The sequence below is a fragment of the Zingiber officinale genome, chromosome 2A, assembly GCF_018446385.1.
Source record: "Zingiber officinale cultivar Zhangliang chromosome 2A, Zo_v1.1, whole genome shotgun sequence".
Classification (NCBI taxonomy): Eukaryota; Viridiplantae; Streptophyta; class Magnoliopsida; order Zingiberales; family Zingiberaceae; genus Zingiber; species Zingiber officinale.
In genome coordinates this window covers 39146837-39169878 of record NC_055988.1, presented here as the reverse complement: position 1 = coordinate 39169878, position 23042 = coordinate 39146837, and the positions used below count along the sequence as shown (strand labels likewise).

At 44.2% G+C, this 23042-nt stretch overlaps 1 protein-coding gene across 3 annotated transcripts in view; it reads right to left on the bottom strand.

Annotated features, from left to right (window-relative positions):
• Positions 1-23042, bottom strand: part of LOC122041048 (phosphatidylserine decarboxylase proenzyme 2-like) — a 136791-nt gene that overhangs the window by 105521 nt on the left and 8228 nt on the right. For all 3 annotated transcript variants that reach the window (XM_042600585.1, XM_042600584.1, XM_042600586.1), the window contains exon 5: positions 2039-2107. In XM_042600585.1, coding sequence (XP_042456519.1) covers positions 2039-2107 — 69 coding nt within the window. The remainder of the gene's footprint in view (positions 1-2038; positions 2108-23042) is intronic.

The window sequence follows — 23042 nt, the reverse complement described above, 5'->3', positions numbered from 1 at the left end:
ATCTTGAGATTGTAGTTTAGTATGAAGAGCTCAATATTTATTATAGTCATTGCAGTTGCAAAAGCTGCTATTGGACCTGCTATTGTTTCGTTGATTCATCAAAAGAAAAAAATCAACATGTGTTAACCAATCGAATTTGTTGAATAATTAATTAAAATTATCATGATCATATACTAAAAAATTCATTATTTTATTTATATATCTATAGATTATTCATCTATTTTATTTCTATATCTATAGATTATTTATCTAGTTAATATAGAAATAAAATATAAATAATATATTATATATAAGTGTTTTTTGGATCAAAGTTGGAGCTAAGATACTTGAGTTAAATTTGAGCTAAAATAAATTTAAGGCAAAATTGAGTCTCTCACAATACGGAAATTATATGTATTAGAAAGATTAAGTGCTAGTCAAAATATAATTTTTGTGAACATTATAGCAAAAAATGATTACACTCACCCTAGGCTCCCCTCGCAGTTTGTCCCCATGTTATATGAAAGGAGGTAAATCACGGAATCAACTTATAACCAACCGCCACCATGAAGGCAGATTGGCTTATTGGCACATTGACAAAACCACATTGACTAAGTGGTGACATGAGAACTAGAATATAGCATGTAAGTTGAATACCCTCATTTTAGATGTATAGGGCATTATATTATTTTTTAAAATCTAATTGTAATTATTGAAAAAGTATGGATTCATTTGTAAAATGTCAATAAATACTTTAGCCCACTCCTACCACTCATGTTTTTATTTCTTTCTTTCTTCCTCTTTCCCTCTTTGTCACAATCAGCATCGTTGGCCCACCATTGCTTACCCTCCTTTTCCTTTCGAGAAATCTAATCACGAAAGACCCCTTTATCACTCGCATGTGATCCCACCATTGCTTCTCATCGTCCCTGAATAAAGGTCATGTGGCTGCTGCCACCACCTACATCGAGTTGTCTCCATCCCTCTCTTACGGATTAACCTACCATTGCCACCCTCACTTGCCAATCAGCCATGTCATTGTTGATTGTACCGTTGCAACTTGCTACCAACTGTGTTATGGCCTATACCATCCTCCAAACTTGTGTTCTCTCCTCTCTCTCACTCTCAATCGGAAGCCAAAACCCTCCTAGAGAATGACCATATTATGGATCTCACACGAGCTCTCCTAGTTTTTAGAGAACAATGAGAGTAATGATGATAAGATTTCTCAATCAAAAACATAAAAATGCCAAGGCAGCAAGATTAAAGTTCATAAACTAGATGAAAGTTATAATTCTAGGAATAAAATTATTGAAATGCCAACTAACTATGAATGCATAGAATAGTAGCACAAGTAATTTAAAATGTTGTGAGAAACTTGATGTTTAAAAAGGACTTAAACCTTCTTAGGATCTCAAGGAAGGAAACTTGACATTTGAACTGACATGACCGTCATGTTTTCTTGTAAGATAGTAGAATTCTTAAAACCCAATTAATTCACAATTGCTTGTATATGCCATAGATCTGTATGCTATACTTGGAATTGTTGGTATCTATTGCTTAGAACATGGGAAATGATACGTTTCTGTGTACTTCTAGGCTTAAAAAATTTAAATATCAAAATCAGAAACCATTCTTAGTCAAATACATGGAGAGCAGAAAAGGATACACTTGCCTTGACCTAACAACGTTATAAGGTTTTGTTGACTGGTTTCAGATGTTAGAAAAAATCATGAAATATAGATGGAATTCCCATAAGATCAAATACTATAGCCTCCTACAATCCAATAACACTAAATATATGGAATTAAAATTTTAGATTCTATATACAAGAAACTAATTAATACAAAGAACAGTTGAAATCCTTCAGGAATTCAGCTGCTCCAAGACACAGAAAGTCGCTTTTAATCATTAAGTGCAAGTTTTATTTGTTTATGAAAATAGAAAATCAGCAAGGGACAATTGTTAAGAAAGAATGCAAAAAAAAAAAAGAAAATAAATGTGTGAGAATCTATGGAAGCATTAAATGCTGCACAAACCAAAGATGAGGCAGTCTTACAAGACTCAGAACTTCAAAGAGATCAATCTCACAATAGCCAACCAGATTATTCCTGGATAACCTGTTTGTCTACACAAAGACAATTAGCATATTATTCAAAAAGGCATAGTTAGATATTAACAAAATTAATAGAGGTGTACTCTTAGAATAAAATATCCAAGTAAAGAGAAACCATATATGTAGAAAAGAGAGATTGAGGTTGTTGACAATATAAAAGCAAGAATTGGCCTCTTTTGTAATGCCTCAAAGAAAAGGTAAAATTTTTAAACCATGAATGTAAATTAGAAAAATGGCAAGCTAGTGCAGTTGGTGAATCTAGTTTTATAAATTCCCACTAGATGCACCTTCCTAAGTCATATCCCTAAAATACCCCTATTTCAAAACCCCTCTCTCCCGCTCAACTGACAAAAACCCTACTGAACCTAACAGAGTCCGTATAAAACCTCGTAACTTTAGCATTCACCATAACCACTCCCACTTTTTACCATAATTGGTGGCCCTCTCCTTCCCTCACTTCTCTTCCGGTGATTCTTTCCTATATTTAGGGGCACCTCATCAGATACAATTTGTATTTTTTGTATATTTTTTTTTGAATATTTCTCTCTCCACCTAAAAATCTATTCCTTTTTATTTGATAGACATCAAGAGATAGGAATAGAGAAATAGGGGCATTGATGGGTTCCTAGGCACACCACGAGCACACTAGTAGCCTCACATCTGCCATCATACCTCCCTAGCTCTCTCAAGATAGTCACCATGACAGATCTACACATGTCCAAAATTAGAAATGAGATATGTGACGGATCTACACATGCACAAAATTAGAAATGAGATATGGATGAGTTCTTATGAGTCTTAGTAGCACGTTGGTGGTCTCATCCTTATATTTTGACCTATACATATCTATCAAGATAAAAGCTTATTTCACCTTGATGAATTTGTAATGGTTAAAATGTAAATGTGTGGGTATGGATGGATTCCTAATAGAATGGATGATTAAAATGTAAACATGACAATGGATATGTTGTGAATAACCCATCCATTAAACGTGACTTACTATAGAAATTGATTTGATGTGTTACTTAGTGCTTATTGGGTCTCACGCATTTAGGTACAAACGCTCTTGAAACATAAGGATACCACTCACCTTATAAGAGACCCAACATATTTCCCTTGAAATCATTGAATATATAGAAGATGTGTAGCAACCTTATGGGCATACAGTAATCAATGCAGGCCATTACTTTTGGTAAACAGGAGATTATATGACATGGCCGATTTGATTAGTGACCATTTGGATTGACCCTGTCCATAATGGAATACAATTGATAAAAATTTTCAAGTTGATATTCCTTGAAATAGATCGTGGCTATATCAAATAAATACTAGATATGTCCTAGTACGACAAACATTATCACAAGTCCTTAGGGAACATCATGTAAAGATAATAAGGTGACTATTCCCAACGGGCGCATGTCCTCGAGGATAAAAAATCCCTCTCATCCCTAGCCAATTTGGCAGTCAGCTATAAATTGACCCCATGATTTATCTCCCTCAAAATCTGGCTATGAGTGGCGCTTGGGTGAGCATAATCACATTTTGCTACCATAAAGGATCTATATTATATAATAACTATATTGAAAAAAAATGAAAAATTTGATCAAAAAGTATTGATGACACTGTTAGTATGGTAAGAGCATATGCAGTTACACATATAAATCAAAATCTTGAGCATATGAGAGATATAGTATAAGGAAGAGTAGTGGATAATTATTATGCTCAATTAATTAAATAAATAAATATTAATTGATCCTGTCCGAACCAGGGGTCAACGAACGCTGGGGACGTGGCGCTTCTTGCTGAATCCTCGAGTGCTCCGGCCAACCTGCAACAAAACCGAGCCGGGAGGGGTGTCCCGGCGACGGCCCTCCGACGCTCAAGTCAGGCGAGGGAATAGATGAAGGAAGTGGCTCAAAGATGAAGACTCGTGTACCTCCGGTTGAAGAAGTGGAGGCCTTATATAGACTTCTGAGGAGGCTGATGTACATATACCGAGGCACACACACGTGTCCTCAACCCATACCCAGTATGGGCTTGTCAGAGGAGCTTGCCTGACTCCTTACTGCTACAGTACGAGCACGTCTTTGATGGGACAGTGAGCATGTCTTTGATGGGACAGTGAGCTCATGTCCTTGATGGGACAGTGAGCCTGTCTTTGATGGGACAGTGAGCCCATGTCCTTGATGGGACAGTGAGCCCATGTCCTAGGATCCGGCTTATCATCTGCTGTCAGAAGATGTTCCTATCCTTGCCTTTTCTTACTCCCCGTCAATCGTCCGACCGGTCGGCCGTTTCCTCGCGTCCGGCCGATCGGATGTTCTGATCCGCGCGGGAGCTTCCGGGTCATGTGCTCTGGACTGTTCGCAGCGTTGATGTTTTATTCCTTCGGCCGAGCAGGCCCTCTGCTCGGCCTTTCCTACTGTTCATCATGAGCGTCGGAACCCCGCCTCCGGCGGGGTATATTGCTTCCGCTCGGAAGCCTCAGCTGGTCGTCGCCCTCCTTATCCGCTCGGCCAAGGCCTTTGGCCCTCCTCGCGGCGTTGACTCTGCTAAATGGGGTCCCCCATTCTTACTGCCGGATCACTTGCCTCCTCTTCAAGTCTAGTCGAAGGAGGCAGTGAGTCCGACTGACTGGACTATGTGTCCGAACGGGCGGTCGTCATCTTACCGCCGCTTATGATATACCTAGAGCCGTTCGACCCTCATAACTCGTCATCCGCTCGGCTCTTCGTTCTGAATGTCTTGGCCTCCAGCGTGGATGTTTGCTTGTCTAAATCTTCTCGAAAATCGCGCAAATCTTTTCCATTAAGTCGAAGCATGCGCGGTATGGGCGCATTAATTGCGCCTGGTGACAGAGTGCCACGTGGCTCTTCTCGCGTGGCGGTGATGATCCGTACGATGGGACGCGATTACTTTGAAATGGACGGTTAGATGATAACCTCGTCTCTCGTGACCTGCATCCGACGGACGAGGTCGATCAGCCTCGTTCGCATAAAGCCTTCGTCTCCACCCTTACGCCGCATTTCTCTGTTTCATCGCTCGTCCTCCGTCGAAGGTGCCCGCGGCTGCTTCATTCCGGTTGTCCTAGCTTTCGGCTCTTGGTGGTTTTCGGCTTTCTGGTGATCTTCTCCATTCACCTTTCCTCAGTAAGCTTCTCCCTTCCTTTCGTTCGGCCTTTCCTTTTCGCGTGGAACTCCTTTCGTTCCCCTGCTTGCGAACTCTTGTCTGTCCTCCGTTTCCGAGTTTCCTTCGGCTTCCTTCTTTCTTTTTCTTGATACTTCAGTCATGGCAAGTACTTCCGTACCCACTGTGGATGTTCATGGCCCTTGGTATATGACCATGGAGAGTCGGTTTGATGAAGAGGGTGCTCGGCGTCTTGTTCGGACGTATGGGATCCCTGATGACCATGAAATAATTATAGCCGACCCGGCCGATCGGCCCCATAACCCGCCGATCGGTACCATTTGCTTTTTTCTGGACCAATTTCAGGGCGGCCTTAGATTTCCTACCCATCCCTTTATTTTGGAGGTTTGTAATTATTTCCGCATCCCGCTCGGCCAACTTGTGCCGAACTCCTTTAGGTTGCTGAGCGGGATGGTTGTCCTCTTTAAGCTGCACAGTATCCCACTTGACCCCAAAATATTCCACTTCTTCTTCTACCCCAAACAATCCGAGCTGGGCACTTTCATTTTCCAAAGTAGAATAGGCTTTAAATTTTTTGATAATATGCCGACTTCCAACAAGCACTGGAAGGAGTTTTTCTTCTATATCCGACTTCCCGAGCGGCCAGCATTCAGAACCAAATGGCAAACCGCAATCCGGCCTACCTTCATGCGGCGAACTGGTTGTCTGGTCAGCAGTACAAAATCGACCAGTTGCTTCTCAAGGGGGTGTTATACATTTTCGGATTATCTCCCGTTCGGGCAAATCTCCCCTACCGCCTGAGTAAGGACTTTTTACTCTCTTCACCTTTTTTGTCTAACTGATTTTAATTTCTTCCATTGCAGCTGAAGTCATGTGGCGCTCCAAGGCCACCGATCATCTGAAGTTGAAGGCCGTGGAAATTGAGGCGGCGACTAAAAAAGAACTCGCCGAGCGGGGTCTTATTCCCAGCCGCCCGGCAGCTACCGGAGAGGGGGGGACGCAGTCCGCTCCTGAAACAGAAGTTACCCCATCCGAAACGTCAAGAGACTCCAGCCTTCCGCCGACCCAACAGGGCGGACCACAGGCGCCGATCGGGGTAGCTTCGCCAGATCGCACGCCGTCGCAGATCGGGACTCCAGTGGCCTCGCCCACCGCACAGCCCTCTGGTTCTCCTCTACGAACTCGCCATCGCTTACGACGGTTGGGCGAAACCTCTACCATAGGGGAGTCCTCGGGCAAGGCGAGTGCGGCCGAGGAAACGCCGTCCGGCCACCCGACCATCAAGACTACCCTCCGATTTCCATCGGAGGAATATTTGCTGTCCGCCGATCGGCCATCAAGCCCCGTACATGAAATAACCCTGACGGGTCCGCTCGCCAAGCTCTTCGAGGATGCCCAGATTCAAGTGGCCCTCATGACGCCTAAGCAGCTCGGCGATAACAACATGCAGCAGGCCACTCAGGTGAATTCATTTTTCTTTCTGTGCCATGCTACTGTCCGGTTCCTCATTTTATTATTTTCGTTACAGCGTTGGGCTGAGCAAATCGCCACTAGCCATCGGCTAGCCGAGCTGGAGGATCTCCTGGAGAAACTCCAAGTGTCGGGGGGTCCATCGGCCGAGCGGGAGAAACAAGCCCGCGAGGCCAAACAGAAGAAGGTCGCCGACCTGTCTACAGAGGTGGCTCGGCTAGAGGGCCAAATCAAGAAGCGCGAAGCGGATGCCAAACGCGCCACTGCCCAGAAGAAGCGAGCGATAGCTGATCTGGACAAGATGAAAGTAGATGTCCGTGCGCTAGATCAGCGATCCAAGGATCTGGAGGCCCAGCTGAACACCGAACGGGAAGACCGTTCGACAGAACACACAATGGACTTGCAGTCCAAGATCCCTTAACTGCTTCCCGGGCGGTACTCAGAAAATATAAGGAGGGAGAGCCGAGCCGCCTAGTAGCAGCGCGCCAAGACTACCTCCGCTCGGAACGATTCGGCGCAAAATTCGGCGGCAACGTCTCATCAACCTTCGCCGAGGCGGTCAAGGTCACCGTGGCGTACTTGAAGAAGGGTGGCCACCTTCCTGCGGGAATGCACATTCCCGCCTCCGACCTGGCGGCCATGATTGACGATATCCCGGATGCCTTTTTCAATTTTGAGGACCCGGAGTGAGGCGAGTTCTTCCAAGTACTTACTGTATTTCATCCGCTCGGCGGATGTAAAATTTTTGTACGTGCCGTTCGGCCTAATTGTATTCCTTTGCTTCCATTTTTGTCGGTCCTTTATTGCCCTCTTCTGTCTGTTTGGTGCTCATTTGTAGAGTCAGTTAAGCTATACGTGTCTCCCACTAGACAACCGATCAGGTTAATCAATTAACTCGTTTTCCTCGAAATCATTTAGCGCTTGGCTATACTGTTTGCATTCAGTGAATGCGAAGTATTAACAAACCGACGGCCGATCGGACTTAAACAATTTAGTTTTTGCGAATGCTTGTTGCGCGGATGTTTATAGACAATCGGCGCGGTTCTCGATTTTTAACGACGGAGCTCGTCGGTCTTCCGCTCGGGGATTTATAGACGCCGGCTCGTCTCTCGATATTTAACGTCGGTGCTCGACGGCGCGGATATTTATAGCCGGTCGGCGCGGCTCTCGATTTTTAACGACGGGGCTCGTCGATCTTCCGCTCGGGGGGTTTATAGACGCCGGCTCGTCTCTCGATATTTAACGACGGAGCTCGTCGGTCTCCCGCTCGGAGGGTTTATAGACGCCGGCTCGTCTCTCGATCTTTAACGACGGAGCTCGTCGGCGCGGATATTTATAGCCGGTCGGCGCGGCTCTCGATGTTTAACGACGGGGCTCGTCGGCGCGGATATTTATAGCCGGTCGGCGCGGCTCTCGATGTTTAACGACGGAGCTCGTCGATCTTCCGGTTCGTCTCTTGATATTTAACGACGGAGCTCGTCGGTCTCCCGCTCGGAGGACGTCGCCTCGTCTCTCGATATTTAACGGCGGAGCGTCGGAGCGGATATTTATAGCCGGTCGGCGGCTCTCGATGTTTAACGACGGGCTCGTCGGCGCGAGGTTTATAGCCGATGGCGCGGCTCTCGATGTTTAACGACGGGGCTCGTCGGCGCGGATATTTATAGCCGGTCGGCGCGGCTCTACGATTTAACGTCTGGGCTAGACGGCATCCCGCTCGGAGGATTTATAGACGCCGGCTCGTCTCTCGATATTTAACTACGGAGCTCGTCGGCGCGGATATTTATAGCCGGGCTCTGATTTAACGTCTGGGCTGACGGCCTCCTTCGGAGGGTTTATAGGCTCGTCTCGATATTTAACGACGGTCGGGGCGGATATTTATAGCCGGTCGGCTCTACGCTTAACGTCTGGCTAGACGGCCTCCCTCGGAGGGTTTATAGGCTCGTCTCGATATTTAACGGAGCTCGTCGGCGCGGATATTTATAGCCGGTCGGTGCTACGGTTTAACGTCTGGCTAGACGGTCCCGCTCGGAGGGTTTATAGACGCCAGCTCGTCTCTCGATATTTAACGACGAAGCTCGTCGGCGCGGATATTTATAGCCGGTCGGCGCGGCTCTACGGTTTAACGTCTGGGCTAGACGGCCTCCCGCTCGGAGGGTTTATAGACGCCGGCTCGTCTCTCGATATTTAACGACGGAGCTCGTCGGCGCGGATATTTATAGCCGGTCGGCGCGGCTCTACGGTTTAACGTCTGGGCTAGACGGCCTTCAAGGCTAACTCCTTACCAAGTCGAGCGACCTTGGCCTTCATAACTCATCTCGTGCTTGAACTATTTTTATGCCCGGCCGAACAGCACGGGTCATACGCCCTTTCCTCCCAGCTTGGAGAACGTACTCCTGGCCGAACGGCTCAGGGTTTGCTTCGTCGAGCACCTTGGCTCGACCAATATACCTCCGTCTGAACGGCGCGGGGCCTTCGTTCATCGGTGACGGTGCCATATATTTGTTCTCTTGATTCTTCATTTCTGCATTTCCAGTATTCGGTCGAAAAAAGTACACAGGATGATTTACAGTGGTACACCTTTCATCCCGCCCGATAAGGCTGGAGGTGGTTCGCGCTCCACGGCCTATCCAACTGCCGACCGTCTTCATCCTCCAAATAATACGCACCCGAGCGGAGTTTTTCGGTGATTTTGAAGGGACCTGCCCACGGAGCTTCAAGCTTGCCGACGTCGCCGACCGGTTTGACTTTTTTCCAGACAAGGTCGCCGACCTGGAATGATCGGGGAATGACGCGGCGGTTGTAGTTTTGCTTCATTCGTTGACGGTATGCCATCAGCCGAACGGATGCCTTGGCTCGCCAGCTCCATGTTCCTCCGATCGGCGTTCCCTTCATCGTACAATTGGACCCGGACGGACTCGACGCCGACTTCAACTGGAATGATTGCTTCGTCGCCGTACACCAGATGAAAAGGTGTGACGCCCGTTGCTTCCTTAGGAGTCGTCCGGATGGCCCATAAAACGCCCGGCACTTCATCCGACCAACTCCCCCCCACGTGGTCGAGCCGAGTGCGTAGAATACGGAGAATTTCCCGGTTGGCTACTTCGGCTTGACCGTTGCTTTGGGGGTATGCCACGGACGTGAAGTGTTGCTCGATGCCGTAGCTTTTGCACCAATCTTCTAGCACCTTCCCTGTGAATTGCCGCCCATTGTCAGAAACCAACCGACGAGGGATACCGAACCTACAGATGACGTGTTGCCAGATGAATTTTTTGACCATCTGCTCGGTGATCCTGGCTAGTGGCTCGGCCTCCACCTACTTGGAAAAATAATCGACCGCCACCAGCAAAAATTTCCTTTGCCCGGTCGCCATCGGGAATGGACCCACAATATCCATTCCCCATTGATCGAACGGACATGAAACGGCTGATGTCTTCATCTCCTCTGCCGGTCGGTGCGAGAAGTTGTGATACTTCTGGCATGAGAGGCACGTAGATACTGTCCGAGCGGCGTCCATTTGTAAGGTTGGCCAAAAATATCCAGCTAGCAAAATCTTCTTGGCTGGTGATCGTCCGCCCGGATGTCCTCCACACGATCCTTGATGTACCTCTTGGAGGATGTAAGCCGAGTCTTCCGAGCTCACACACTTCAACAGCGGGCGAGAGAAAGCCTTCTTGTAGAGCTGATCGTCGATGAGTGTGAACCGACCGGCCCTCCTCCTGAGCAGCTGGGCTTCTTCCCGATCGGCAGAAGTGGTGCCCGAGCGCAAAAACTCTATGATGGGTGTCCTCCAGTCGTCCGGAAATCTGAGGCTTTCCATCCGGTCAACATGTGCCACCAAAGATACTTGTTCAATTGGCTTCGGGATAATGACCGACGTCATAGAACTTGCTAGTTTGGCCAACTCATCGGCTGCCTGGTTCTCCGTTCGGGGAATCTTCTGGATAAGAACCTCGCGGAAATTAGCTTTGAGTTTTTCAAAGGCCTCAGCATAGAGTTTAAGCCGAGCGCTGTTGATTTCAAAGGTGCCAGATAGTTGCTGAGCGGCCAACTGTGAATCTGAATAAAGTGTCACCCGACCGGCTCCCACATGCCGTGCTGCCTGTAATCCGGCTATGAGGGCCTCATACTCTGCTTCATTGTTGGTAGCTTTATAATCCAGCCGGACGGATAAGTGCATCTTTTCTTCTTGAGGCGAGAGCAGCAATATTCCAATCCCACTTCCGAGCCGAGTGGAAGACCCATCCACATATATTCTCCACAGAGCTTCCGGCTCTGGCTTTTGCACTTCGGTCACAAAGTCAGCCAAGGATTGCGCTTTGATCGCCGAGCGAGGCTGGTATTGGATGTCAAATTCACTTAGTTCTGTCGTCCATTTGATGAGCCGTCCGGATGCTTCTGGATTCAACAGCACCCTTCCCAGCGGGCTGTTCGTCCGGACAATGATGGTGTGAGCCAAGAAATAGGGTCGGAGGCGCCGAGCGGCTAGAACCAAAGCAAAGGCCAACTTCTCGAGCCCGGTGTAACGAGATTCAGCATCTTTTAAAATATGGCTCAGAAAATACACCGGCTGCTCTTCGCCGCTCGCCCTCACAAGTGCTGAGCCTACAGCATGCTCAGTTGACGACAGATAAATATAAAGTGACTCACCCCCGATCGGCTTGGCAAGTATAGGTAGAGAATTAAGATATGTCTTCAATTCTTCGAATGCTCGGTCACATTCTTCATCCCACTGGAACTTAGTAGCCTTGCGCAGGATCTTGAAGAATGGTAGGCTCCGGTCGGCGGTTTTGGAGATGAATCTGGACAAAGCAGTTATCCGACCGGTCAACCGCTGCACTTCCCTTGTATTTCTTGGAGGCCTTGCAGAGCTTTCACCTTGCTGGGATTGGCTTCGATTCCCCGCTCGGTCACTATGTATCCCAAGAAACGCCCTCCTTTTGCTCCGAACAGGCACTTTTGGGGATTTAGCTTGACTCCATATTTGCGAAGCGTTCGGAAGGTTTCTTCCATGTCCTTGAAGAGATCGGCCGCTCGGGCGGACTTGATAAGAATGTTGTCCACATAAACTTCCAGATTCCGCCCGATCTGCTCCCTGAACACTTTATTCATCAAGCGTTGATAGGTGGCCCCGGCATTCTTCAATCCGAACGGCATCACATTGTAGCAATATGTGCCGTCGGCCGTTACGAAGCTTACTTTTTCTTGATCTTCCCGGGCGAGCGGCACTTGATGATAGCCTTGGTAGGCGTCAAGCATACAAATTAATTCGCAGCCGGCCGTAGAATCCACCAGCTGATCTATCCGGGGCAGGGGATAAAAATCTTTGGGGCATGCTTTGTTTAAGTCCCGAAAGTCGATACAGACTCTCCACTTGCCGCCCGGCTTGGAGACTAATACTACATTAGCCAGCCAGCTCGGGAACTGCACTTCGCGTATATGGCCGGCCTCCAGAAGTTTCTCTACTTCCGCCCGGATGATTGCATTCTGCTCGGCACTGAAATCCCTTTTCCTCTGCTTCACTGGACGAGCGTCCGGTCGGACATGCAACTCATGCTGCGCTATGCTTGGGGAAATTCCGGGCAACTCATGTGTCGACCAGACGAAGACATCATGATTTCGTTGGAGGCATTGGATCAGCTCCTCCTTCTGCTCCTCCTCCAGATCAGAGGCAATAAAAGTCGTGTTCTCCGATCGGGTCGGATGGATCTGAACTTCCTCCTTTTCATCATAAATTAAAGCAAGAGGTTTCTCGGTTATGGCGTGCACCTCGATCCGGGCCGCCTTCCGAGCGGAACAGGCTTCTACTCGGATCATCTCTATATAGCACCGCTGAGCTGCTAGCTGATCTCCACGTACTTCTCCTACTCTATCCTCCACGGGGAATTTGATCTTCTGGTGGGAGGTGGAGACAACCGCCCGGAACTCGCTGAGCGCCGGTCGTCCCAAAATGACGTTATATGATGAGGGAGAGTCCACCACCACGAAGTTTGCTGTTCGCGTCCTCCTGAGCGGCTCTTCTCCCAGTGAGATAGTCAGCCGTATTTGTCCGACCGGCTGCACTTCGTTACCCGTGAACCCGTAGAGCGGCGTTATCATGGGCAGCAGCTCGGCTCGATCAATTTGCAGCTGATCGAACGCCTTCTTTGAATATAATGTTGACCGAGCTCCCTGTGTCAACAAATATGCGATGAATAGTGTAATTTGCTATTACCGGTTTGATGAGCAGAGCGTCGTCGTGGGGCACTTCTACTCCTTCTAAGTCTCCGGGCCCGAAAGTGATTTCCGGTCCACTTGCCCGCTCTTGGCTACAACCGACTGCGTGGATCTGTAGCTGCCGGACGCCCGCCTTTCTGGCTCGGTTGGAGTCTCCTCCGGTCGGCCCACCAGCAATAACGTTGATCTCGCCTCGGGCAATATTGCTTCTATTCTCCTCTTCCCGAGCGGACGGTCGGGACCGTTCTCTAGACGCCCGTCGATTCTCCTGTCTTGGAGATCGGTGCCGATCGAGCGTCTGTTGATGTCGCCTCTCGATGCGGGTCCGGTCGGCTTCATGGGTCCTTTGTCTCCTGTCGATGGGAGGAGACCGTCGTTCGGCACTCCTGGGGACGGGATTAGCCACGAAGGGAAGACTTCGACAATCCCTCGTGTTGTGCGTATCCGTCCGGTGGAAGGAGCAGAACATAGGGGTCCATCTCTTCTTTGGCTTGGGCCGAGCGGCAGCTACCTCTTGTACGTGTGATCTGGCATGGGGGGATCGGATTGCTTCAGCCCTCGGTCCTCTTGGCGGTTGATGAGCGGCCAAGGGTCTCCGCTCGGCAGGAGGAGCCCGTTCGGTTGGTGTTTCTTTCTTCCTGGCTGCCTGCGCTTCCTCCACGTTGATATATTCATTGGCCCGGTGCAACATATGATCATAATCTTGGGGCGGCTTTCGGATGAGCGACCGGAAGAAGTCCCCGTCCACAAGGCCTTGCGTGAAGGCATTCATCATCGTCTCCGATGTGGTCGTTGGAATATCCATCGCCACTTGGTTGAATCGCTGGATGTAAGCTCGAAGCCATTCTCTCGGCTCTTGCTTGATGGCGAACAAGCTGACACTTGTCTTTTGATAACGCCGACTGCTGGCGAAGTGGTGGAGGAAGGCTGGTCGGAAGTCCTTGAAGCTAGTGATGGATCCGTCCGGCAGCCTCCGAAACCACCGTTGAGCCGATCCCGAGAGAGTTGTAAGAAAGACTCGGCACTTTACTCCATCTGTATATTGATGGAGCGTAGCTGTGTTATCGAACTTACCCAGATGATCATCCGGGTCTGTTGTTCCATTGTACTCGCCGATCGCCGGGGGCGCGTAATGTTTAGGCAGAGGGTCTCGTAGAATAGCCTCCGAAAATTGGCGATTAATCCGCTCGGGAGATAAGTCCGCTCGGGGAGCTTTCCCCTTTCTGGCGTCTCGTCTAGGCATTTCGTCGGAAGAAGATCCTCTATCTCTCCGAGCTGGTACGGCTTCAGGGGTGCGGAATAAGGCCCGATGGAATGCAACGGTGGCTTGAGGTGCTTCCGCTCGGCCACCCGATGCAGATGTTGCTTGTTGCTCCGGCCGCTCGGCGGCTGCTTTCTGTTTTAGCTCCATAAGTTTGGCGGCCCTCATCTCGACCAGAGCGTCGAGTTCTTCCGTCGAAAGCGTCACCGTGTGTTGTCGTCCAGCCTCGTCCTTTGTTCCCTTTCGGATGCAGGTGCGTTCCCACAGACGGCGCCAAATTGATCCTGTCCGAACCAGGGGTCAACGAACGCTGGGGACGTGGCGCTCCCTGCTGAATCCTCGAGTGCTCCGGCGAACCTGCAACAAAACCGAGTCGGGAGGGGTGTCCCGGCGACGGCCCTCCGACGCTCAAGTCAGGCGAGGGAATAGATGAAGGAAGTGGCTCAAAGATGAAGACTCGTGTACCTCCGGTTGAAGAAGTGGAGGCCTTATATAGACTTCTGAGGAGGCTGATGTACATATACCGAGACACACACACGTGTCCTCAACCCATACCCAGTATGGGCTTGTCAGAGGAGCTTGCCTGACTCCTTACTGCTACAGTACGAGCACGTCTTTGATGGGACAGTGAGCCCATGTCCTTGATGGGACAGTGAGCCTGTGATGAGCCCATGTCCTTGATGGGACAGTGAGCTCATGTCCTAGGATCCTGCATATCATCTGCTGTCAGAAGATGTTCCTATCCTTGCCTTTTCTTACTCCCCGTCAATCGTCCGACCGGTCGGCCGTTTCCTCGCGTCCGGCCGATCGGATGTTCTGATCCGCGCGGGAGCTTCCGGGTCATGTGCTCTGGACTGTTCGCAGCGTTGATGTTTTATTCCTTCGGCCGAGCAGGCCCTCTGCTCGGCCTTTCCTACTATTCATCATGAGCGTCAGAACCCCGCCTCCGGCGGGGTATATTGCTTCCGCTCGGAAGCCTCAGCTGATCGTCGCCCTCCTTATCCGCTCGGCCAAGGCCTTTGGCCCTCCTCGCGGCGTTGACTCTGCTAAATGGGGTCCCCCATTCTTACTGCCGGATCATTAATTATATTAATTAATTAAAAATTTAATTGGGATAAATCAAGATTTAACTTATCTGATTAAAAGAAAAGAGAACGATTACAAAATTAATAGTTCATTTATGCAATGTATATTTGAGGAGTTAAATTAGAAATTAATTAAGAATTAATTATTTTTATTTTGTTTCAAATAAAATTAATTTTATAAATCCTATAGATATTAATTTAGAGTGAAATATGATTTTAGAGTTAATTTACAATAATTATAAAATATTAAACAGTTTAGAATTTTTTATAATTTTCAAAATTAAATTCGCTGATAATTAATTAGATAAGATTGTAATCTCTCTCTAATTAAATAGACAAATTAAAAATATTGAGAAAAAAAAACCTCTAAATAATTAATTAGATAACGCCGTCATGAGTAATCCTAAGCCCAAAAAAAATAGGAAGGTTGCATTAGATTGTCAACCAACGTTAAACAAAGACAAATGTTATGTATGGATCAATTAAACTATTCTACTAATAGTAGATTATTCCTTGAAAAAAACACGTTGCAAGTCCAATTGCAATGTCTAAACAAGGACCGATATTGTAACACCCCCAAAATTTAAAAAAAAACAAAAGATGTCCATGTAAACCATATGCATGAAGAATTTAAATGTGCTAAAATAATTTAAATAAATATTTATTTTAATGGCTCGAAATTATGTTTATTTAAGCATGAAATTTTCTAAAAATTTATAGGTTTTCGATTTAATTATAAGTCGATGTTTATTTTATTTTAAGAACCAATTTTCGACAAATTAAGCGACTTCTTGTAGACTAATCAAATAATTTCAAAAACTTTAATATTATTAACATTTTATGCAGGTTGTATTTGACTTTAATTGAGCCTAATTAACTAAAGTTAGTGGATTTAATTAACCCTAAGTTTAAATACCCAAAACCCTAGCCTCCTTAGGCATTATTTTTGAAAATCCCACCATCAAACCTAGGGTTCCTAGAGGGGTTGTAGCCGTGGAATATAGCAGTAAATAACAATGAGAAAAACGTGATTTAGGAGTTTATGGGTATGATAAAGGGTAAAATGGGAAAGTTATGTTTAAGGGAAAAAAAATAAAAGTCCTGGCAGTGTCCCTAGTTACCATGATAAATGCTTGAACAATTATATGAAAAGATTTATAAGTTTCGAGGCTTTATGTTAAATGTATGAAATTTTCGGATACATGTTTATTTCATGAAAATGAGAAAAAGGTGCGAGCAATGAACTTACAAATGATTGATGGGAAAACCGCTAGGAAAAAGACCCCAAAGGAAGCCCATTTATGGGAAAAGACCCCAGAAAAAGATGAATATCGGATTTTCATGTTTAGGCCAAAGGAATGCGATAAAAAAGTGGTCGTTAAACTTTGCCGCATGATACCATGTTTTTTTTTTTATATAGATTGATCAATCGAACAGAGGATAAAGGAGTCACTCTCAATGAACAAACTTCATCTAAAATGTTTATGATTAATGATGAGGAAAAAGTTATATGATGCGTAAAGTATTTTAAAGATTTATGTGAATGTAAATGCAAATGATTTTAAAGTTAAATGTAGTTTTCTTACAAGTATTTTTAAATAAATGTAAATGTATATTTATGTATTAGTATCATGGTTTGAATGTGTTGAGTCATTAGACTCACTAGGTTTGAAAGATGAGATTGAGGTAGGAGACTCTGACTCTTAATTGGACCGAGCTGGGAAGTACACTCCCGAAGACCCTTGCATTTGAATATAAAACTATGATTTATGATTTTATGAGAGGTTTCATGAGAGAATTAAATACTTTTTAAGTTAAATGTTGGATTTTTATTTACTAGTTGGTTTAAATAATTTTGGATAATATGGGTTGGACTAATGTTAGATGGATGATAAATTCTGATTTTTATTGCATATGAGATTTATTTTAAAAATGATAGTAAATTAGCTTTTAAATATTATATTATAGATATTGTATTTCTCAGCTATATTTTTTTCCTAAAAAAATAATTTTAGTAAAATGGAAGTTAGGGTCGTTTCAGTTATATCTCTATGAAAACTTAAGTGTATTGTTAAGAGTTCACACCCTAAGTTGGATATGAAATGACATTATAGGATACCAATATTTTAGATTTGGAACATGAAACATAAGAACGCTCACAAATAAAGCAATAGAGGCAGTTGATGTGATGATTAAGAGAAGAACTAATGTTTTGTGCTTGCAAGAGACGAAATGGGTTAGGAAGAGAACTGAGGTTTAAGTAATGGTATACAAGAAAAAGTAAAAGGAGAAATGAAGTAGGCATTATTGTAGATAGTAGGCTAAAGGATGAAGTAGTAGTAATTAGGAAGAGAGATAAGATTATAACACTTAAAATAACGATACAACAATAATCATACCTTATCCCACTATAATGATAGCAAAAGAAATTATTAATATAATTAACATGTATGTAGCTCAAGTAGGATTAGATGAAAAAAACAAATTTAGGAAGCCCAGGTAGTGCAATAAAATTAAATGAAATGACTTTAGTATGAGAAGATCTAAATGAGCATATAGGAGCGAGAAATTAGACATATAATAGGGTGCATTAGGGCTATAGTTTTAGACAAAAATGAAGAAGAAAAAGTTATATTATATTTTGTAATAGCATATAAACTTATAATAGCTAATATGCTTCTCAAAAAGAAAGAAGAACATCTTGATATATTTAAAAGTAGGAATAATAAGTTATAAATTGACTTTTTTTTATCAAGAAGAGGAATACAAAAATTTATAAAAATTGCAAGGTCATCCCTAGTGAAAACTTAACCACACAATATAAGTTAGTGGACCCATCTGCTAAAGTAATAGCAGAAGTAGAGGTATGTGACTGAAAAATAGAGAAAAATTAGAATTACCTATCATATGATCTATGACACCAACATCAATGACCCGTATGGAGGGCGAGGAAATAAGACATGTATTTGGTTTACATAACTCAACGATGGTAGTAGTTATTGTAGATGAAGATTTTAATGATTCATGGTACCTAGAAAATTTCACATATTCATCAACAAATCATGAAAAACTTCTCAAAAATATCACCAAAGAGCAGCAAGAACAAAAGAAAACAGAGAACTAAATTTGGAATATCAAAGAAACTTTGAACCTATTACTCAAAAAAATCTCACACATGAACAGATATTGACTCAATCAAGTATGTGAAGATGTTGTATGAAGTAGAGTAAACAGAATAGTGACAACCAAAGAGAATTCCAATAATGAATGTGCTTTCACACGCCGACTCATGGGACTAGACCAGAAAACTCATAACGGTGCATGTGGCTCACACACAATGATTCTAATTACTAGAATTTGGGTGATGATAGATTGGCGATAGATGATTTCACCTAGGTGTGGATAATGCAAGAGAAGAGTTGTCACCATCAATCAATAATGGAAGAGAAAAGAAAGTTTGGTTTGGAATGATGGCTAGGCTTTGGAATGACGACTAGGGTTTGCTCTGATATTATGTTAAGAAATTTTAGAAGAAAAAATATGTTAATGATTTTACTTATCAATCTCATACATATAGAGAAAGTACCTAGACTTGATCAAATTCCTACAATTAAGGTAAATCATATCTCTATATTTCTTATTTTTATTTATATAATCTATAACAAATCTCTTATTTTTCCTTTCATGTCTATCCAAAAACTTATTCGAAGAATTAATAAGCTCTATTAAATCTTCTTCAAAAGAGGAATTTACCTCATTTACCAAATGGTCCGAGCTACAACCTCTTGATTCGACCTCACCTTTTCTTCTTCGGATGAGGTTGAAGAGACTCCACCATCAATTGCCATAAAATCCAAGCTCTCACTATTCTTGCCTACTATTTCTTCTTCTCTTTTCTTTTTCTTTCTTTAACGTTGGGCATTAGTACCTCACTTAGCCTTTCTTTTGACAAGTGTAGCATCGGCCGACTTTCTTCCTTTCTCCTCTTTTCCCTTTCTTCCTTAGGTACTCCTTCAAGTTGTTCCTTCTCAATTTCAATTTATTTTTGAAATTTATTCTTAACTTACTTGTCATACAAGCCTCTTCATCTCTATCCTCCACCACACGAATCCATCAGTGCTCGAGGATGATAATTTCTTCCTCTCGTCTCTTCCCAATTAATGTGAGGTCTCTTAACTTATAGGCTTCCTCCTTCTCAACGTCAAATTCCTAGACACATGAAGCTCCATTTTAGAAAACAACTCATCAAGAGTACTTTATTGATGGTCTCTTAACTTGTAGACTTCCTCCTTCTCAACCTTGGATTCCTAGACACATGAAGTTACATTTTTGAGAACAACTCATCAAGAGTACTTACATTGAGGTTTATCACGAGATAGTAGTCATTTATCATTAAACTCCAATATAAAGTTCATGGGAATGTGTTGAGTGCATTGTAAGAAGATCCTAATTCAAAATTTCTTCGCCAATGCCAATGAGTAGGTGCATGATCTCCTTGTATCTTGAATGCATTTAAGCCACCATTTCTCTTTTAGCATCTTAAAGTTGCTCAATTGAGTATATAGGGGATCCTTCATGCATTGCAATTACCTTTTCCATAATTCCTTATCATTTGAGTATTTTCCAATTTTGTTCATTTTTTATTAGAGAGAGCCTTAGCAAGTGTTAATGTTGCTTTGGTGTCTGAAACAAGCTCTTCTCTTTGTTTCTTTGTCAACCTAGATAATGACAGCAGTTCTCCATCATTATCAAATGGAAAATCATAACCTTTTAACAATTATTGTCATGTCAGTTTTGAGTCAGAAATATAGCATCATCTTCCTCTTCCATGAACTAAAATTCCCCTAAAGCTATGTAGCACCTTGCTTGATTAGCGGTTAAGTTTTTCAAAACTTCCTAACTCTGATACCACTTGTTAAAATTAGTAGGTGAGATGGTGAGATAGATAGAGGGGAGAGAATAGTGAACATTCCTGCAATTTAACACTTAAAGAATCCTGCCAAAGATTTAGCAAGGTTAATTTAAAGCAATATGCAATGGAATAAAAAATATAAGAGTTGAGTGAGGTTGCTGGTCAGTGGTTGGTATGTGAAGGTGAGGTTTGTTTCCCTCCCATGTCCCTCACATTCCCTCTCCCCGGTATTTCTTCCTCTCCCATGTCTGTTTTGTGTTGGGTTATTTCCTGGTTTTCTGGGTTGGGTTGCTGTTCATGGAAGGCTTTGTTCTGGGATTTCTTTGTACAAGCAAACGATTGGGTTTCTGGGTTTCCGGTGAGAAGAAGCAGCTGTGTTCTGCTGGGTTTCTGGTTTCCTGGTGCAAACAAGCTGTGGTTCCGTTTTCAAGTTTTTTCCAGCAATCGCTGGAGCTCTTCTTGGCCTTGGGAGGAGATGGCTGGTCCACAACAGGACAAGGGAATTGTTGGCTGGTCTGAACATGCAGGGGCAGCTGCAGGAGGGTGCAAGACACCAAACAGGCTGTCATTACTATTTTGGGTGGCGGCAGGTTCTTGTCTGGCCTGTGTAGGAACCTCCCATTTGGCTCTTGCACCAAAATGGCAAGGAGGAGACAAGGAAATGCTGTAAGCAGGGCCCAAACCCAATCACCAATCTGTCTTGGTCCCCAAGGAGTTGGAAAGGTGAAGGGAAGTGCATAAGCTGTAGCTGTGATCCCAAAAATGGCGATGCACCTACAGTAGCACGAGACCACTAGGAAAAGAATACAGGTTGAATATGATGAAATTGAATCTGTGGAGGAATCAATGTGCTAGTGCTTGGTAAGTTGCTTCATGGGACGACATCTAGGAAGGATGGTGTGGAGGTTGTGGCTCGTAGATGGAGGCTACCCTATAAGTTTTTCATACACAAGAGCGGCTGGATAATTTACAGGTTTGTTACAGCTAAAGACCGGGAGAAAGTTGTGCTTGGAGGCCCTTATTTTGCTTTCGGAATTCCTCTATTCCTAAAGCACATGTCTAGCTATTTTCTTTTCAATGAGGATAGGAGATTCATTCCAGCATGGGTTCAGATCCACGGTCTTCCTTCGAACTGTTGGACACCAAAGGTGCTTAGCTGGATAGGCTCGGAGATTGGGCAGCCGTTGTACACCGACAAACTGACGTAAACTTGAGAAAGACTAACCTTTGCTTGTCTCTTGGTAGAGGTTGTTGTAATTGGTGAGAAAGTTAAGAGGGTTCCAATGACACTGCCCACGGGAGTTTATCTTGATTTGGAGATAATATATGAAGTCATGCCGGATTTCTGTGAGGGATGTTGGAGAATTAGCCATCGAAAGGAGAGCTGCTAGAAGGATCCACCACACCACACAAGGTCGGCTGCAAATGCAGTGAGCAAGCGCTCGCAATCTTTACGAGGAAGACGTCTTTCAAGGTACAGATGGCGACCTCAAGTATCCCAGCGGTAGATGGTGGGACCACAAATGGTGAAGATCTTGCAAATCAACTTTCAATAGTGGAAGTGGTAGACCCAGTTGTTGTGGAGCATCCATTGGCAGCGGATAATCATCCCCAACTATTGCGAACAGAATCCAGGCAGCATGATCATTTGCAATTGCAACTGAGCCAAGAGCAACAAAGAGTGATCACAGCATCACCGGCTAATTCGCAGCAAACCAGGCATCTAAAGTTCAAGACTCAACTATGGCACACCGTGAGGGATTTTTTTCCTGAAGAGTAGCACACCTGAGAATGTTGGCTGTCAGGATAGGCCTCCACGCGTACTTTCCCGATTTACCTTGGTAGCTGATTGGAAACTTCCGTGGGGAGGCTAGTCACCCCCAAAATTAGTCGGGCAAAAGGCTTAGATACCAAATGCCAACTAAATTGACCAGTGGTATTTAATGCGAACCAACATAGAAAAGGAGATAGAGGAAAAATATTCATGGAGGTGCTAATCGCAATAGCAAATAAATTTTCTCATGGCTCGACCATTAGGGAGGAGACGAACCGGTAAAAATATGGGATAGCCATAAGATGGACATGTGAAGAAATTAATTCAAATACTAATATTGTAAGAGAAGTATTTTAATATAAGTTGGAAAATAATAGAATTTATCTCATAAAAATGTTACAAGAATCAATATATAACACTAATCTTGCTATTAAGAAGGAAAAATAATTATTTGAGATTTTGTTATATTTTTATAACTTGTTACTCTTAAATTTAATTAAATTGAATTTGAAAAATTATAATTGTCATATGTTTATATTTAGAGGTAAACATGTGGTAGTTAAAGGCAGAACATTTTAAAGGTGTATAAGTATGTTGCATGGGCACAATAGAAACCATACCACTTTAAAAATAGACCTAGCCTTCAACACAGAATGATATTTTAAACTTTGACACAGATAAATTATTGTTGCTTTCCTCAGTATTCACACACAAAAAATAAATTACTATCACTTATCTACACAGCACCAAGACTACTACCACTTACATGATGGTTCCTGCAACTGTGAGCATAATTGTCCCACTACTACGCTACTTTGCATCTTAATTAGCGCTACTTGACTGTTTCTTCAACTGAGACTGCTTCCACGTCACTGCCTTCAGCTTGTGCTGATTCTGTGACTTCCTATATGTCCATCTTTTGTACTCAAACTGCTAACCCTCGTGTGTATCCATGTCAACAATCATATCAGGGTAACTACCTAATAATTTAAGTTGGTTCACATATTAAACTTATCAAAGGCATATCCATTTTCAGAACAAAAGTTGAATAGCAAATGGGAAGCACTCCCGGAGACTAGAAAGAG